Source organism: Leopardus geoffroyi, chromosome A1 (genome assembly GCF_018350155.1).
Source record: "Leopardus geoffroyi isolate Oge1 chromosome A1, O.geoffroyi_Oge1_pat1.0, whole genome shotgun sequence".
NCBI lineage: Eukaryota > Metazoa > Chordata > Mammalia > Carnivora > Felidae > Leopardus > Leopardus geoffroyi.
Window position 1 is genome coordinate 118,217,398 of NC_059326.1, and position 19,067 is coordinate 118,236,464.

At 43.5% G+C, this 19,067-nt stretch overlaps 1 protein-coding gene and 1 long non-coding RNA gene across 13 annotated transcripts in view; one reads left to right on the top strand and one right to left on the bottom strand.

Annotated features, from left to right (window-relative positions):
• Window positions 1-19,067, top strand: part of LOC123605402 — a 342,862-nt gene that overhangs the window by 239,081 nt on the left and 84,714 nt on the right. The window lies entirely within an intron of this gene.
• The window catches only part of FGF1 (fibroblast growth factor 1), a 106,008-nt gene continuing 95,385 nt past the window's right edge, over window positions 8,445-19,067 (bottom strand). For 6 of the 8 annotated variants that reach the window (XM_045492183.1, XM_045492167.1, XM_045492173.1 and 3 more), the window contains 2 exons: window positions 17,190-17,293; window positions 8,445-11,748 (listed from right to left, as the gene is read on the bottom strand). In XM_045492183.1, the coding sequence (XP_045348139.1) occupies window positions 11,554-11,748; window positions 17,190-17,293 (299 nt within the window). In that variant the 3' untranslated portion in view covers window positions 8,445-11,553. The remainder of the gene's footprint in view (window positions 11,749-17,189; window positions 17,294-19,067) is intronic. The other 2 variants (XM_045492222.1, XM_045492230.1) reach the window with 2 other exon arrangements.

The window sequence follows — 19,067 nt, forward strand, 5'->3', positions numbered from 1 at the left end:
TGTGTTTGCTTGTCAGGAAGTCAGGTCTCTGTGTCTTCCAGAAAAAGGGATGAGATTGATTCAGAATGGTTATTGTAAAGAATCACTCATATTTCTTATGGAATCTGGAGCCCCCCAAATAATCTATTCTGTCTCTATTCACTTTCTGTCTCTTTGCTTTCTTTGTCTTTCCCCCAAGGTCGCTGTTTGACTGTAGGACTTTAAGAAACCACTTTCTACAGGGCAATGTGGTCTGTTGAGTTTTCCTCATGAGATCTGTGTAAATATATTTACGTTCTTTATTTTCATCCCCAGATTAAGACATCTCTGCCAGTCAGCCAAACCCCCCCTCCAAATCCAGAAATTGGCACCATCTCTGAAGAGTTTCCAAGTTGCCTTTCTGGTTTTTGTTTTTGTTTTTTGGGGTTTTTTTTTTTTTTTTTTTTTTGTTGTTGTTTTTTTATCTTATGAAGGATGTGGTTTTTGGTTATGTGATTCTTTTTAAGCCGCTTCATTTGTGTTTGGACTGATTAATAGCATAGCTCCCCAAACTTGGACAGAAACGTCAAATTCAGAATCTCTGGAAGCACAGCAGTAAGAAGCTAATTAGTTCATGTTTTCCATATGAATGAGACTCAAATACACAATCACTGCTTCCTTGTTCTATCTCTCACCCTTGACTGTGCTGGCAAACCTTGCTCTTCCTTTTGGATATCAGGGGATTTGTTGGGAACGAAAAACATTTTCCTGTACTCCACCTGCTGGATGGAATGAATAAAAGCCTGGGGGAAAGGTCGAAATACTTAGCAAATATAACCTCAGCCCCTCAAGTTTCAAGTCTGGAATACATTTAACAGTCCCAGACCAGAACCATGCCTGGTGATGCTGCTTATTTGTGTCCTTTGGCAGAGGGTCTGGGGAAGTGTTAACATTCAGTTGTGTAGGACAGAGAAAGAGGGGGAGAGAATGATTATGTATACATAGCTTCAACTCAGTTCTCTACAGATGATGGAGAATGGAATCCGCCTAACTGCCCTGTTCCATCACTGGCCTCTGCTTTGCCAACTAGCCTCAATTTACAACATGCTCCCTATCCCTTGGTCACCACACTTGAGTCTCATTGGCATTGTGTTCCCTCCTGCCACCGGACCTTAGCATATGCTGCTGCCTCTATATGAAATGTTCTTTACAACACACACTGTATTTCTTTACCTACTCAACTCTTACTCTTCTTTCAAATATCAGCTCACTTCCTCTGAGAAGCCCTTAAGTAAGTTAAATCCCCTTGTTATATATTCTGAAGATTCTGGATACTTCTCCTTTGTAAGCATCTGGCGAACTTACAATTTTACATTTCTCTGTGTGATCCTTTGTATAAACTCCTTCCTAATGTATGGTACATATATGGCACAAATGATATGCAGGTGTTCATTTTTTATTTTATTTTAAAGTTATGTGTTTATTTTAATGTGTATTTTTAAAAAATCTAGGGGCGCCTGGGTGGCACAGTCGGTTAAGCGTCTGACTTCGGCTCAGGTCATGATCTCACGGTCCGTGAGTTCGAGCCCCGCGTCGGGCTCTGTGCTGACAGCTCAGAGCCTGGAGCCTCTTTCCGATTCTGTGTCTCCCTCTCTCTCTGACCCTCCCCTGTTCATGCTCTGTCTCTCTCTGTCTCAAAAATAAATAAACGTTAAAAAAAAAACATCTATATACTAATGGCTTATCCTTCTGTGGACATTTTAGCTTACATTGGGCCTACAGTAGATAAAACTGCAAATCCACCATCCATAAGCCAGAGGAAATAGAAGTATGGTGATTGGGCAATAGGCATATAGGCAACAGTTTTGGAAGCAGTATGCAAATGACTGAAATTTGGAAATATGTTGATATGCTTCTCCTCCCTGGAATATAAGCTCCAGAAAAGAGATCTTTTGGGCACCATTGTCCCTACCAGGCTTGGTGCATATTTGGGCCTTGTAAGTATTTGTTGAAAGACTTGACAAGTGATTGAATGGACAATGTAGTAACTGAACACATGCCCCTCCTAAGTGACATCAGGCCGGCCATAGATCAAACAGTACGAAAGAAGGTTGAGACTTCTCTTGAGGATCGCCCATATGGATTCACAGTGGAGACAGATTGGATCTTTGTAGACTTAAAACATTCAGCTTCAGATGCCCAAGGCTTCTGTGAAGCCACAGGGCTGTAGGCGACCTTTGCAGTTATCCTGCTCAGAGTAGTGCCTCTAGCATCCTGGGCAGGTAACTGTCCCAGGCTGGGCTCCCTGAGAAGCAGACTCTGAGGTGAAGATTAGCCCTGCCGGAAGTCATTAGGGTTTCACCTAATGCGGGAAGGGAAGGAAGCAGGATAGGGCAGAAGGAGAAGTAAGGCGGTCTCAGTAGGAGCCTTGGTGCACTTACTGAGACGTTCTGAAGCCAGAATGATCCTTGAGGGCTGTCCAGAGCTGAAGCAGAGGAGCCAGGCAATTATACCCCTGCGCAGATCCCCTCCGAGGGGCGTGCCCTTGGGCAAGGCATCTCTCTTCACCTAGGCCATCCCTGAAGGGTGCTGATGGCTTCATCTCTGGAGGGAGGCCTGGGCGATGCGTCTCAGAGCCTACCACCAGTGACTGTCCAGTCTCTGAATCCAGGAGTTGCAGAGATCAGCTGCTAAATGTGGCTGTGCTTCACCCATGGTTGGAATGGCTGTAGTTGTCAGAAGTTGATGGGGTTTTTTCTTTATACTGAACCCAAACCCCTTCCCTGCCAAGTTCTAAATACCTGCATTCATTTTGACTACGGGAGCGAGAAAACCAAAATAACCCTTGAGCTATCTGAAGCGATCTAGAGCATCTCATTTTAAATCGCTTAACCAATCACACATAGTTTCCTCAACTCTGTCCCTGTACGTGGTTTTCTGGCCCCTCACTATTCATTTGCGATCTTCTATATAACTTTTTTTTTAATTTGTAAAACTTCATTGTTTTAATGTGTATTTATTTTTGAGAGACAGAGACAGTGTGCGAGTAGGGGCAGGGTGAAGAGAGGGAGATACAGAATCCGAAGTAGGTTCCAGGCTCGGAGCTGTCAGCACAGAGCCCCATGCGGGGCTCAAACCCACAGACTGCGAGATCATGACCTGAGCTGAAGTCTGACGCTTAAACAACTGGGCCACCCAGGTGCCCATGTAAAACTTCATTTAAGATGTGCCACGTACAAGTTAAGCTTGGGGTCAGTCAAGACTTTTACATCTTCTTCCAATGAATTGCTATAAGGCGAGATCTCTCTAAATGTAAGTTCCTGGAAACAATCACTGGGAACCTAAGTGGAGACTCTAAGATCATTGTTAGCCCTATCTTATTATAATATGTAGAATTGTATTTATTCTAAAATAATTGCAAACTTTTATTTAATCCTTTTTGTATGCCAGATATTGCATTAACGATACTTGCATGCCTCCATTTCATTTGATCCTCTCAACAAGCTTGTGACAGCTGATACTCTTTGGGTCCTCATTATATGCAGAAGGTCATGGAGGGCAGCTAGATCAAGTCACTTGCCCAAAGTTACCAAGTCAATACACGGAGGAGCCATGATTGCAACTGTTGCTCTGACTCCCAAGCTACCGTCTTCTGTATATGTATATGTATCTGTGTCTGTATACGTATATTACACTGATTTGGGTTGATTTAAAATAGCAAATTACCTTACTATTTCACTGAAAAAGATAGAATAAAATACCAAATATAGGAAAATATAGCAAATATTTAAAGAAAGTACCTTGAAAGTACGTGGTGGTCTTTGGAGAGGCTGAGAGGGCTTAGAAAATAGTGATTTTTTTTTTTTTTTTTAAAGGGAAGAAAGCCAAAACCACGGATGCCTTCCTTTAGGGTCTGTCTCCATCCACTACTACGATAAGCGTGTTAAGGGCAAGGACCACATGTATTCATCTATGTCTAGTGGATTAACTACATCATGGTTATGCCAGTTGTCAGTCTGTTGTCTCTGCTCTGAATCCATTCTTTGCCTTGTTTTTGTGACCCTGCAGCTGGGCCCTAGAACCCCTTCTCCTTTACCAGCTGATGTAACTTAGGGTTTGTCAGCAGAGGGCACTGGAGGGACACCTCAAGGGGAAGGGGCTTGTCTCTGGGGTTCTTGTGCTTTTCTTCTTGCTCCCATGGCACTGTGGCCACCGGGCAGCCTCCTGCACAACACTGGCTCTGCAAACTGCTTCCAGAGGGTTCCACTAGCGCCCCAACGGGAAGCTCCCTGAACCGCCACAGTGAGATCCCCCACCATCCTTGGGCCACAGCCACCCCCTTTGCCAATGAAGTCTGAATCTCATCCCTGAGAGAAGGCCCCCTCTCAAGTTTCTTCCTTCTGTGATTAATTTCCTTAGCCTTGGGATAGAAGCCACTCCCTACATCTGCTATTCCAGTATTGCATAGAGATCCCTTAACGCCTTAGTAGTTAATCTCTTTTTATTAGTTAATAATTCTTGCCATTACAATTTCCCTGTTCACGGGGCGCCTGGGTGGCTCAGTCGGTTACGTGTCCCACTTCGGCTCAGGTCATGATCTCACGGTCCGTGGGTTCGAGCCCCACATCAGGCTCTGTGCTGACAGCTCAGAGCCTGGAACCTGCTTCGGATTCTGTGTCTCCCTCTCTCTCTGACCCTCCCCCGTTCCTGCTCTGTCTCTCTCTGTCTCAAAAATAAATAAACATTAAAAAAAAAAAAAAAGAATTTCCCTGTTCACATTGTTGGTGGTTTCAGTTTCCTGATCGGACCCTTGCTATCTCAGTGCCAGGTACTCAGTGAATGACCAATGAATGAACGCGTTAGTGAGGGGATTGAGGAAAAATGCTTCACTTTCACCTTATTGCTCCTGTTCGTTCTTGAGAACTCAACTGTGTGGAGTAGCCCTCCGCCCTATCAAACTCTTTCCAAATGTGCAGGTTGCTTGAGAGTTACACATTTTCAAGAAATCTATAAAACCCATATCTCTTCTTCACTTGGGTTAAATATTCTAGGACAGGTTCCAGAGGGAGCAAGGATAAGGAAATAAGTTTCTCTCTCATCTGTCCCCTGTGCACAACTGCCCTGCATTTACAATTTTATCCTGTATTATCAGAAGTAATCTGGCTAGTCCTAAAACCTGCACCATTTCCCAGGTCAGACTCTCGGCTCGTAATGCAAGTGTTTTGTTTTGAGAAACCCATAGATCATACTGTTCGTTTCTACAGGACACTACTGAACTCTCAGCATAGTTGACATCTCAAACTATGAACAGTCTTGTCTTTACAGTCTGGACAAGGCAAGTTAGTATACAATGACATTCCTAGAACTTATTTTGGAGAAAAAAAGTTTTGGTTCAAGGCCTGTCAGTAAAATAATCTAACATCTTGCCCTTCTGTATCCCTGGGTGAGACTAAAATAAATTTCTCTTCAGGCAGGAAAATAAGGATGAAAACCCCAACGATACACGTCTCTGTGACAACTTGCACAAACTGCCTGTCTACACCTACATCCCCAAACACTGCAACTAAGCGAACCAAGTCCTGAAATTGAACACACTTCCAAACAAGGAATGCCCAAGCCTTCATTAAGGCTGATAGAAAAGCCCATGAAGGACATGGTGAGGTTTTGCTTAGTTATATAATAAAATAGACAGTAATGTTTAGCTGCTAAATGTGTAAATTTAGCCTGTGTGACAGTGGGTAGCTAAGAGGGAAGGAAGCAATTTAGGAAATACCTCCTTCCCACATCACAGACATTCTCAGCCCCATCAGAAGACCCCCAAACTAGGTCCTAAAATACTTGCGTTTATAAAGCAAACCCACCCTCCAGCTTCAGGCTGTGAGTGACCTGGTTTCTTTTTTAATTTTATAACTAGGGTGGAAAGCTAACAGTGCAGTATGTCATGGTCAATATATCAACTGCAAAGTAGGTACAATGATACAGAAAGATCCCAGTAATGCTTTAGTACATTTCCCTTGTAACTTCAGAGACTGTTAGATGAATCACTGGGGTCCAGAGGGTCCTATGTCAGATCCCAAGATCTCAAGCTCTTACGTTCTCTAACTGGGCTTTAGAATAAATTTTATGTACAATAACAAGGGAGTTTCTTTCTGGGCATAGAGGACAGGTTTAAGGAGTGGAGGAGGAAGGAGGGGGTGTGCCACTTTTCACAAGCCATTATTTCAGTTTTAACGGTTGTCAAGCAAATGCCTAGCGATTTTGAAATGGAGAAGACACAAGTCCCACCTGCTAGGTTGGGCTTAAGTATTCTTATATTGGACTACTACTCCTACAAATAATTTTTTTTCTGATTTGTGAAAGCAGTTGTTTGATGTGTCACTATTACCATACTCCTCAATGTGACAGTGACACAAGAGCACTTATGGTTAGGGTTCCCCTCCCCTCCCCTTCCCACCCCATGGCAGATAGGCTGTCTGTCACTCAGATAAATATGGAAGGCAATGACTTTATTATATGTTTGTCTTTTGTTGTCAAGCTCACCCATAAGAGGCCAATGCTCAGCCAGCCTAACCCTCTCAAACACTTGGGGCACAGAGTTATGTTTTCAGTTGGTTCAGCAAAGATGAACAATTTTGAATCCCTGTAGAAGATGCATTCCAGTAGCAATGGTGTTTATCTTATCACCGAGTTGTGGGTGGCAAACTCTTCTGGTAGGTCAGAGAGCAGTTGCCAGAAAGTGATGGAGGCTGGTGGGGATGCTCAGAGATCCTAGGGCACCTAGCCTTCTCCTGGCTCAGTCTACTTGTCATGTCTTGTTTGGAAATGGTTATAGAGGCGCCTGGGCGGCTCAGTCAGTTAAACGCCCGACTTCAGCTCAGATCATGATCTCACTGTCCGTGAGTTTGAGCCCGCATCGGGCTCTGTGCTGACAGCTCGGAGCCTGGAGCCTGCTTTGGATTCTGGGTCTCTTCCCTCCCCAACTTGTGCTCTGTCTCTCAAAAATGAGTAAATGTTAAAACAAATTTAAGAAATGGTTATAAGATAGGAATTTGGAGGTAGGGGAGCAAGAGGGAATAATGAAGTGAAGACTGCAGAAGTTGGGGAGGGGATGACCTCCAGCCCCACAATGATGAGAATTCCAAAGGAGGGGAGGCGTCCAAAGTCCTCAGGGCTGTGCAAGCAGAAACCTGATGACAGCATTGGGGACAATAGAGGCAGCAGTGTGTGCCTGTGAGACCAGCATCCTTACACTCATTCTGCAAGATTAGTGGCAAACCAACTAAGAGAATTCACCAGGCCCTCGGAACAGATGGTTCCTGGGTAACAGGATGTCCCCCTTGTCTTTGAACAAACTGCATCTTTGAAAACATTGAAGTCATAATGCAGGATCCTAATTGGGTCTTGTCATCTTAAGGAAGAAGACCAGTTGCTTTAAGCCAGTTTTTTTCAGAAAACTGTGGTTGTGACCTATTGAGTTGTGACCCAATTTAATGGATCTTTGACCAGCATGTTTTAGTGGAATGTAAGAGAAAAAAATGCATCATATATATATACACACACACACACACACACACACACACACACACATATATATATATATATATATATATATATATATATATGGCTTCCTGACCTTCTTTGTTTCAGTTGTGTGTATGTGTGAGGGTAGGCATGTGGTGGGTTGTGATGGAAAATGTAGTTCCTACAGTGGATCAAACTCCAAAAAGCAGGAAAATAAGAGGTTTAGGTGACTTTGAAAGGAAAAGGAGGGATTGATTTTGGCATGTAATTCGTAGAAGGGACAAACACTGCACAACGCTTTTTAATTCGTGCACATGCTTCTGTGCGTGTACATGTGTGAGAGCCGGTGTAAATGTGTGTGTATATGTGTCAGTGTTTGTGGGCATGATCTGATTCCGCCACAAGGTCTAGGCAACAGTATACTTTCTCCTAAGAATAAGAAGTCAGAAGGTTGACAAGTTTACTTAAGGAGATGTTGTGTAGTATGATAACAGTTTCAGAAGATCTGGTGGGCAAACCCATCACCCTTCATCGAGACGCTTGAGATGCAAGAGATAACCCGTTTGTCCTTGACTTAAAGTTGTAAAGTCCTTCATTTTTTCCCCAGGTCACAGTATCTTTGCTTTAGCACAAGCTGGTCAGCTGTACAATAGTAGCATATTTTCATATTTTCTCATAATTTATACTGTGAAGGAGAAGTGTCAGTTAATTATGGTGCTTGGTTCTTCAATTCCCTGAATATACCTCCCTGATGTATCCCTAGAAAAACACTAATATTGCTTTAGGTTTCCAAACAAAACGAAAAATGTTTCTACCTTAGCTTTTCCTGTCAGCCTGTAAGGTCTCCCTTCCAGTGACAAGCTATGTGTCGAACACAAAGCAGCCACACCTGATGGATGCCTGGGACAGACCTTCCACGGGAAGATGAGACATCGTGATGTTCCCAAACTCAGAGAGACATTATTGCCTTTTAGTGGAACGTTTATTAATACTTGTAAGGTGCCAAAATTAAAGAGACAGTGATGTAAAATGACAGGTGTCTTCTTCATCAGAGGTCTGCTTCGCAGCCCATGGGCTCGGTTCGTTGAGGCAGTCTATTCTAACAAGGCTGGGGAGCTGGGCTCCATTGCCTCTGACACAAAGCGAGGACCTCCGTCTTTAGTAACGTATGATGCGGTAGTCAGTTTTTGGTAAGCACACACTGTTGGCCGGGGGAGGCTCTAACTATCCCTTCCAAGGAAACAGATCGCTGCCACCGCCACCGCCATCTTGCAAACAATCAAAAGCGTAAATGCTCCTGATGCTTTGTAGAGAATACCAGGCAGTTCTTAACAGTTGGCCTGAAAATGAATCCACATGAGAGACGTGTGACAAGCAGATGGCTACCTCACTTACTCAAGGAAAAGAGAGAGAGGGCAACAGGAACACTCCGTGTGTAAGGAACTAGAATGGAGCAGGGAACTGCCACCTACTTCCTTCTTACAAGATCTGACAGGCTCTTTTCCCAACTTGAAACCAGTCCTCCTAAAGCTGTCATGGTTCTACAGTTGGAAATATTAGGTTTACCTGGCCAGGTCCTCGGATACTTTGATGGGGGTTATCTTATACTGGGTATTGCGAATTCTTCCAGAACCTGGGTTTCTGGGACTTGCTGTTTATTCAGCAGCAACCTACAAAGTCTCTGTTTTTAACTTGGCTGAAATAAATGAATCCACAGCATCTTTCATCATAAATATAATGCCCTGGGAGAGAATACAGCAGAAAACCAGACAGACATTGTTTCCAGGTGCCCCGGTACCCAGTACAGTGCCTGACACACAGTAGGCACTGAAAAAAATATTCAGTGAATGAATATATGAATGATGACCGGGCGGAGGCTGGCAAGGCCATGATAGTGTTTCTTCTAACTGCTTTGGGTCTTTGAAACCACAAGCTTCCGTCTCATCTGTTAGCAACATTTAATTTTTCTTGGCCAGTGTTATATTTGAATTTGATTCATACCCTAAAAATTATGGACCATTATATATCTTAGATTTCCTCTCTGCATACCCTTTTCTGGCCAAATCTTCATAGTAAAGAAACATTAAACCACACTGCACTATCTCCAGCTTGCCTGGAAGGATTTACTAAAATAAAATAGAATGGTCTTATCCAAGTTACAAAAACAAAGTTCTGAAGTCGTTTTTCTGTACAAATGCAGAATGATATTATTAATCGCAGCTTTAACTTAGTTTGGTTCCTCAATTGCAATATATTGCTTTGAACCTTCACAAACCATCTTTTTTTTTATCATAAATATGACAATGCAATTATAAGGAGTTATTTTTTCCGTTAATAATGTCCATGCCTTAGAACATGAGCTAATATTCTTATCAGTTTGTATCCACAGTTACCCTCTTGTTGCTTAAGCGTCCCTGTTTTCAAAGGAAAACTTGTAATACCACAATTGAAAACAAAGTACAATCTCTTTTTATAGGTAGATGTAGTACAAGTAGTAGATAATTGAGGAGCTTATACATCATGTCCTATGATTATCATTCTCAGTGGCTGAATGCTAATCAGTTAACCGCCTTTGAGCTACATATTTATAAATGTGATTAAAACATACAGTCTCACAGTAAATTTAAATGGCCTATTAAAGACCTTTACATGGCAACAGTATCATATGTCAGAGATGAATGTTGTTTCTAATTTGCTAGCCACTTGGGTCAAGTTTACTCTAAGCAGGAAGCATATTTATACAAGTAATCGTAACACAAATGGTCTCTTGAGAAAAGCTGTTTGTGAGGGTTTAACATTTTTGAAGTATGCTTTTGTATATATTCTAAATGGGTATTTTATAGGCACTGGGCCAAAGCGCCTTAAATCCATGTTCCTTAGCACGGGCCTAACTGCTCCTGATGCTGCCTGAGTGTTCAGGAAGACTCGTGGGGTATGCGTTTTTTATGGGCAAGGCAAGAGAGGCTCGGGGGCCTTCGGCCCCCTTCCTTTGGACAGCACGCTTCAGGACTCTGCTACTTTAAGTATGTTGGGGGGGTTGCAAGAGGAAGCAGCAGCATCTGCAGCACCTGGGGGCTTGTTAGAAATGCACAGACTGCACCCCAGAACCACTGAATCAGAACCTACACTCAAACACGATCTGCATGTGATTTGTAAACATTGCCTGGGACCCCAAAGCCTCTGCTTTCTGGGGACGAGGCACAGTCATGGCGTCCCTCCATCTTTCCTTCTCACTTCTGGAATCAACCCCTTTAGAGGAAATCATCCCCTCAGCCCACGTTGCCTTTCTTTCTCAGCACTCCCACACCCCAGACCCAAATGAATTTACCAATATCTGATGTTTTTGCTTTTATCAAGAATCCACTTCTCATGCTGTCCATCTGACATCATCCAGGGGCTTCCTGCTGCCGAATTACCTTGGGAAAGTCACGGCATTGTAATGACTCCCAATGCTATGCATTTATTCTGCTTTCCTGTGGGCTGAAGCTCCCATCCTTCATTTATTCTACACTGAGAGCCCACCAGAACCCAGTCTCCCCTTGCCATTTTAGTCCCTTCTGTTCTCAAGGGGAGATTTTCTTCATCCTAGTTTCTACTCATGGAACACTGCCTTCCCCTAACCTAGCCATAAGCTTCCCTGCTAATATTTGTGGGGTGTTGAAAGGACGAAAGGGCATCATGCCAAGTGTTTCGGGGAATCACAGACAGGATTTTCTCAGTAGAGGGAATTGTATGCGGTTACTAATGACCCTGGCAGCTCCCTGAACACACTTCATTGGGCCCCGCCTTTGCATTGAGAGGCTCAGCCTGCAGCAGGTGCCCAGAGGCAACTGGGCATCCACACACCCAGACTGGCCAGCCAGTTGGCCCCTAGGAGCTATTTGATCCCTCTGTTCAAAACTGTGCTGGGGTAAAAGGCTCTGCAAAAAAGTGAACTGGGCATTTGGAAGCGCACTGCTTACAATTTCAGGCTCTGTGGGCCAGGGGTTAGTGCAGCCAATAGTCAAGGGGACAACCTGGGGTCAGCTGGGTGAGGACCTCCTGTGGAGTGGTCGGCACCCAGGAGAGATTTCTTTAATCAGAGGAGACTGGCAGGGGGAGAAACAAAATTGCCTTCTGGCCATAGTGAGTCCGGGGACCGCGTTTGCAGCTTCCATTCTTCTTGAGACCCACAAACCAATTCTTTTCTGCGTGCTTCTTGGATGTGTAGGTGTTGTAATGGTTTTCTTCCAGCCTTTCCAGGAACAAGCATTCCTCATTTGGTGTCTGCTAAAAAGATACAACGGCAAGAGAGTAGAATTACTAGTGATTAGTTTTCAGTGAAGTTTCTCTTTACTAGCCGTGTGGCCTTGGGCGAGTTCACTGAGGCTCTTTATGCTTCAGTTTCTTCTTCAGGAAAATTGAGATAATAGTAGAACCTATATCTGAGGGTGGTAATGAGGACACAGAGTAGGACCCAGCACATAATGAGCCCTGGGTCCTGCTTCGGATTCTATATCTCCTTCCCTCTCTCTGCCCCTCCCCAACTTGTGCTCTGTCTCTCTCTCTCAAAGATAAATAAACATTAAAAAAATTGTTTTAATAAAATAAAATAAAATACATTTGCTATCGGGGCGCCTGGGTGGCTCAGTCAGTTAAGCGTCTGATTTTGGCTCAGATCATGATCTCACACACAGTTCCTGGGTTCAAACCCCACATCAGGCTCTGCACCAACTGTGTGGAGCCTGCTTGGGATTCTCCCTCCCTGTCTCTCTCTCTCTCTCTCTCTCTCTCTCTCTCTCTCTCTTGCTTTGCCCCTCCTTGACTTGTGCTTTCTCTCTCTCTCAAAATAAATACACTTAAAAAAAATAAAAAGAGCTTAGTGTTAAAAAAAATACATTTGCTGTTTTGGTAAGATCCCCTTCCATTTGCTGTCCTCAGGACCCTAAAGTTTCCCCCTGGGGAGATCCTGAATGACCATGAGCACGTTAAGGGCAGGGCTGGGCCTTTTGTCTCTGTAAAGTCCTGGCACATGGACATGACCATGAAAAACAGCCCAAATAGGTAAAATCAGACTGTGATATGGTGGGGAGTTTTAAGTGTAGGCTTGAAGGATAAATGAAAACCTGCTAATATTATTTTGTATCCTGATGATTTTCACTAACAATATCAGGATTTTTACCTTTCTGCTGTCATGAATATAAATCCTTGCACAAAATGTGTCTTAAGCATAAAACATATCCTGGAAGTTAAAGTTATTTTAAAAATGAAAATACCTTTATTTTTTCCTGTGTATAAACAGATCTACTTATACGAAGAATTGTGCTTTTTAAAAATCACAACTTTAAAAAAAAGAAAGAAAAAATTTAAAAACTGCCCAAAGCCACCCACCCAGATATAAGGAACTGGTAACAGTCGATTAACATACTTCCTCATGTCTTTATGTACATATACACAAACAGACATGGATAAGGACATATGGATATAGACTGATGATGTTACCAAAATGGCGGTATAGCTGCCTTTTTTTTTTTTTTAATTTTTTTTTTTTTTCAACGTTTATTTATTTTTGGGACAGAGAGAGAGCATGAACGGGGGAGGGGCAGAGAGAGAGGGAGACACAGAATTGGAAACAGGCTCCAGGCTCTGAGCCATCGCCCAGAGCCCGACGCGGGGCTCGAACTCACGGACCGCGAGATCGTGACCTGGCTGAAGTCGGACGCTTAACCGACTGCGCCACCCAGGCGCCCCTATAGCTGCCTTTTTAAATGTTTATTTATTTTGAGAGAGAGAGAGAGCACAAGCAGAGGAGGGGCAGAGAGAGATGGAGACACAGAATCTGAAGCAGGCTCCAGGCTCTGAGCTGTCAGCACAGAGCCTGACGTGGGACTTGAACTCATGAACCGTGAGATCATGACCTGAGCCCAAGTCAGACATTCAACAGACTGAGCCACCCAGGCACCCCATATCTGCTTTTTTAAAAGTTTATTTATTTATTTTGAGAGAGAGAGAGAGAACACAAGCAGGGGAGGGGCAGAGAGAGAGAGGGAGAGAGAGAGAATCCCCAGCAGGCTCTGCACCACCAGTGTGGAGACCAATGCAGGGCTCCATCCCACAAATGGTGAGATCCTGACCTGAGCTGAAACCAAGAGTCAGACACTTAACCAACTGAGCCACCCAGACACCCCTGCTCTAATTTCTTTTTTAAAAAATGGAAAATAAAGCTATGAAAACATTTAATCTCACAAGAAAATACAAGTTAAAAATGATTTAACATGTTGGCTATAATAACTGCAAAGAACAAAAAGATTTACAACGCTTAATATTGGTGAGAGCGTAGGAAATAGACACTTGCATGCACTGTTGTGAGATAAATTGGTGGACATTTTCTGAGGGTAGTTAGGCAATATGTATCACCTTTGACCCAGCAATTTCATTGATAGGAATTGACCCTTGGGAGATACTTGGGCAAGGGTAAAACAGTATTTTCAACGATGGTCTTTGCAGGATTGCACGTAATGGTAACATTCGAAGCAACCTAAATCTTCATGGAAAGGTGATTGGTTCAAGTAGGTAGTGGTACATCCCTACAGTGGAATTGAGGGCAGCTTCCAATTTATCAAGCTGGAAAGAGTGCTATAACATATTAAATAGTACAGTTGCTTTAAAAATATCTACCAATGATTACTGTTTCACTGGGAGTTCATTGGTTGGAGAGTGGGAAGAGCCCCAGGAATTTGAACTTCCTATTTGTCAAGATTTTAGAATACATTTATTATATTTGGATGTAAAATACTTATGCTGTATACTGACTTTGCTCCCGTTCTAAGGCATGTGATCTCTGTATTATCTCTTCCCCCACAGTGGTTGTTGATTCCCTTTCGGGTGGTTTCCAGGCTTCTTCTTCATTATTCTTAATTTGTGGGCATGTTTGTGTACTTGACTGTGAGCCCTACTTAGGGAAGAGGTGGGGTCTTGTCAGCCTTGTGTCTCCCCACCCCCAGACACAGAGCCTTGCAAATTACAGGGGCTCGCCAGCTAGGTGGTGAGCTTAACTTGATTCTTGAGATCGTAGAAAGCAGTCTGTAAAGTTCCCTTTGATTAGTAAGGAACTACGTAACAGGAAGCTTCCTGCTTCTTATTCATTTGCAGTCTAGGGCATTGACAACTGGGTGAGACACTTTGGGTCATTTTAGAATAAGACGGGACATAGTTGTAATATTTAACTGGGTGACTCTGCTGCCTCTAGAGGAACGTATCCAGACGTTAGTGTTTGCTGCACAGTGTCAGGTGTGGGAGGAGGTAGGAAGTTTTGGACCTGTGTGGGTTGCCCGCTCCCCTGTAGGGAGGGTACCCCATGACACCACTCAGTGGGCGTCAGGCCTGTGTTCTGTGACGAAGCTGAGGGTGGCCACGTCCCTCACCTGATGTCTCCATTGAACTAGAGCGGTCGACACACTCAGAATGGCTGAGTCACAGGCTGAGTCAGCAGGCCAGCTCGGAGATGCTCCAGCCCAACCCCACCAGGATTTGTCAGGGGTTGTTAAGTGCTTGGTGCATTGCCAGCAGCCTGGAGATGCACAGTTGATTCATGACTATTTTAAAAATTATTTTCTTTTTTTATATTTTAGCATGCTGTTTTCCCCTCAACTATTTGGGTGACATATATCCACTGTAGGAAATTTGGGAAATACAGGAAGGTATTCACATATTATAAAATTGGCTACTTATCACCCTTAGAGATAAATGCATTAATGTTTTGATATATATGTATCCTTTCATTATGAAATCTAAAATATGTCATTATTTTATGTAACCTTTCATGATTAATAGAAAATATTTCATGAGTTTTAAAAATAATATGTCCTTTCCACAGACATAAACATTTGTATCAAGATGGATTAATGCCTAAAACTGCCTGACAGCATGAGGTAGAGCTCTGAGATATTTTAGAAATTGTAATTTATTAATGGAGAAGTATATCAATTATTAGGCATAATATATTAAGATTGCCCTCAATATTTCAGGTGAAGCACAGTGATGGCCAGGACTATGATGGGAGCCTGGAGGAAATTGGGTTTGGGTATTCTTTCTCAATATTTTTATACAAATAAAAGAAGGTTATAATAAGCATCAAAACGGATTTAAAAGAGGAAAAGCCATAAATATAACCTAGGAAATAATGAGGATAAGGGATTTATAAACTTATTATTTGTCTTCTAGCTCTCACTGATGAAGCACCTCCCCCATTTGCCAGCAACATTGGTGGGTGGGTTCTGTGCATTGTCTCTCTGACCCCTCTTAACCCCTGGGTGTGGTAGTGACCATCCATTACTATCCTTATTTTAGACAAGGCTCAGAGTGGGCAAGTAACTTGCTGAAGTTGCAGAGAATTGGGATTCAGTTGTGAGTCCCAAGATTCAGTGATTGGTTGGTTGGTTGATTGGTTTTATTACCAACCGGAAGAACCACCTTTAAGAAAAATCTACTTCAAGGGCCACCTGGGTGGCTCAGTCTGTTGAGCATCTGACTCTTGATTTTGGCTTGGGTCATGATCCCACAATCGTGGGATTGAGTCCCACATTGGGCTCTGCACTGAGTATGGAGCCTGCTTGGGATTCTCTCTCTCTCCTCTCTCTCTCCCCCCCCCATCTGCCCCTCTCCCCCACTTGTGCTCTCTCTCTTTCTCAAATGAATGAATGAATAAAAAGAAAATGTGCTTCCATGTAGCAGTCTAGCTCCAAACTCTTTAAAGTTGTCCCATTTGATACAGATTTCAGCAAACAGGCTACAGAAGGTGGCCCATTGCTCCTGACTTCACACTATATTCACATCCCAAACCCTGGCTGAAGTTACAGCTTCGGGAGACAGTTTTCTGTGCCTGCTGCCAGTTGGCAATTTGATTTAAGTTAAAGAGAGCCTCAGACCAACCCCCTGCTACCACTGCCTTTTTGTAGACATCTCCAAAAGGGGAAAAAAGGAGTCTGGCCAAGTCTCAATGATCAGTTGTTAGGATAAAGAGAGAGGATCATTGAAATTGAGAAATAATTTCAAAACTTGTGTCCATTGGCTTTAGTTCTCTTTCCATTGAGATCTTTTACCAAAGGTACCACGAGGGGCAAAATCAGATTGTCTGTTTCTATTCTTCTCTCACAAAGATCAGTATGTACTGAGTCAAACCTGTATAAAACATCAATCAGGAGAGAGAGGGAGTAGAAGATGTTGAGGATTTTTAGCTACTGAATAAACTCTCAGACCGTGCTTCTCAAGGACAGGGATGTGGCTCATTTGTCTTCACAGCCCTTCATACTTAGACACAGGAGGCACTCAATACATGTTTGTTGGATGACGTGTCCCATGCTAGAGTCCGGGCTTGATAATTTTTGTGAAAAGCATAGGGAGTGTGGTGGTGCTCCAGAAACATGTTTGGAGTGAATGAATGAAATGGGAATAGGTATTCTGAAATGACTGACTGGTGCGTTACTAAAATTTCAGTCAATGTCTCCTCTGTGTCTCCGTGATAATTCATTCGAGTATTTTGAGAGAATATCACAAGAAGCTCTTTCATGTCTGAGCCTAAAATAAAGCAGGGTAGAGGGTGGGAATCTTGCTGGAAAAAATAACAAACAGAGACTAATTGCTGCTTTACCCTTTGCATCACTCAACGTAACAAGATTTCTGGAAACCTCCAACCCTGGCCGTGTCTGGGAGCATGTCAGCCTCATACTTACTGAGCCGTACAAAAGCCCGTCGGTGTCCATGGCCAAGTACTGGCCAGTCTCGGTACTCTTTATATACACCTCCCCCACGCTTTCCGCACTGAGCTGCAGCTGAACTGAAATAAAAATAACACGAGCAAAAGTAAATAAACACTAAAGCTTTGGCGATAGGACCTGGCGGCCAGGACAGTTAGCCATGGAAAATTCTGCTCATTCATTTTGCAGTGCCCTCAAGGATGAGCCTCAAATTAATCAAAACATTGAAATACAGTTCCTTTTTCTTTGCCCTCCAAAGAAAGCTGTCCTTTGGGAATTATGTTCTTGAGAGAAGGAGAGATGATGGCAGGCGTGCCCGCCATCCCCCTGTTTGTTACACAATGACCCCTCATGCACTTCCTCTGTCTCTGTCCCCTGGCAGGAAATAACCATAGGAGGAAGCGACATTTGCTTTCCTAGGTGCTGTAGAGTGGGCAGTTGGCCAGCCTGAGTATGTACTCCTTCAATTATCAGCCTGCTTTGGGGGTGCCTTTTTATAGCCCCAGCCTGTTAGGCATGGGAGCTTCTCATGGACAGATTGTTATGAAAAAAATCTGATCCTGCTAGCTTGCCATACAGAGGGTTTTCCCAGGAAGTTGGATTGGTTGGTGCATCTGAAACTCAGGGAACTCTCCCACAGTGAAGTTCAGTCAACTCCCAGCCTCTGTGGAGGACCAGCTGGGATAGAGGCAGAGGGGAATGCCAGCTTCTCATTGGGAAGACAAAGCAGTTGCCTGGGAATGCAGGGATGGGAACAGTGGTTCTCACCCTGGGGTGATTTCGTTCGTCAAGCGACAGTTGACCATGTCCAGAGACATTTTTGGTTGTGCTGGCTGCAGTGAGGGTTATGGTACTGGCGCCTGGTCGTAGAGGCCAAGGATGTTATGACACATTTTGCAATGCACAGGGCAGCCCCCACAACAAGAAATTATTCATCCCAGAAGGTCAGTAGTGCTGAGGTTGAGAAACTGTGAGGTTGAAGGCAAGGACATGAGTTCCTCTGAGTTAGTCTCCCCATTTACACCGATTGATACCCCAGAGGAGCTTTGCCCACTGCTGGACAACTAACTGGAGTGTGATACCCATTCAATAATTATTCATTTGTTCATTTGTTCAAATAATTATTCATTATTCATTTGTTCATCCTTGCCATGGTAGTTCTGGAGGGAGAGATCTTTTGATGGCTAGCATTTGAGAATCAAAATTAATTCTGAACTCCCTGGACAATTTCTTTGGCCACTAGACTGTCACAACCATCGTTAGGAGTGAAACCTGCCTAAGGACCAGTGAGCACCTAGTTCTCCAGGAGGACAAATTGACCTCCCTAAAAGTCAGCTTACTCAGGGGCTGAGGGGCAGGGTGGGCTGGAAGGAACATTGGGGTTTGGTCGGCAGATGGGGACTCCTCATTGCCTTTTCTTTGTTTTCATGTTTTATTTCATTTCTTTGAATAAGAAATACATTCCCATGCGTCAAACCTGGAAACCGTGTAAGAGGAGACTCTGAGGACTCTCCCTTCTGTTGCCTCTACCCCCCAGCCCTCACTTGCAACTGACGGGGATACAGTGGTAAACAGGATGGATGAGACCCTTGTCCTTCCTCCAAAGATACGTTCATTCTCAGGGGGTGGGGGAAGACAGAGACAAACAAGTAAACCCCTCCTAGATATATTTTACGTGTATCCTTCTAGAGAGATCTTAGGTATATATGAGCAACTCCGTGTTATCTTTCCTGCCTTTCTTTTTTTTGTTTTTTTGTTTTTTTACATAAATGGTATGATATACATACAACTATATACCTTGTTTTGTTTTGCTTGTCTGTTTGCTTAGAAATTAACTGGAGAGCTTTCCAGTTC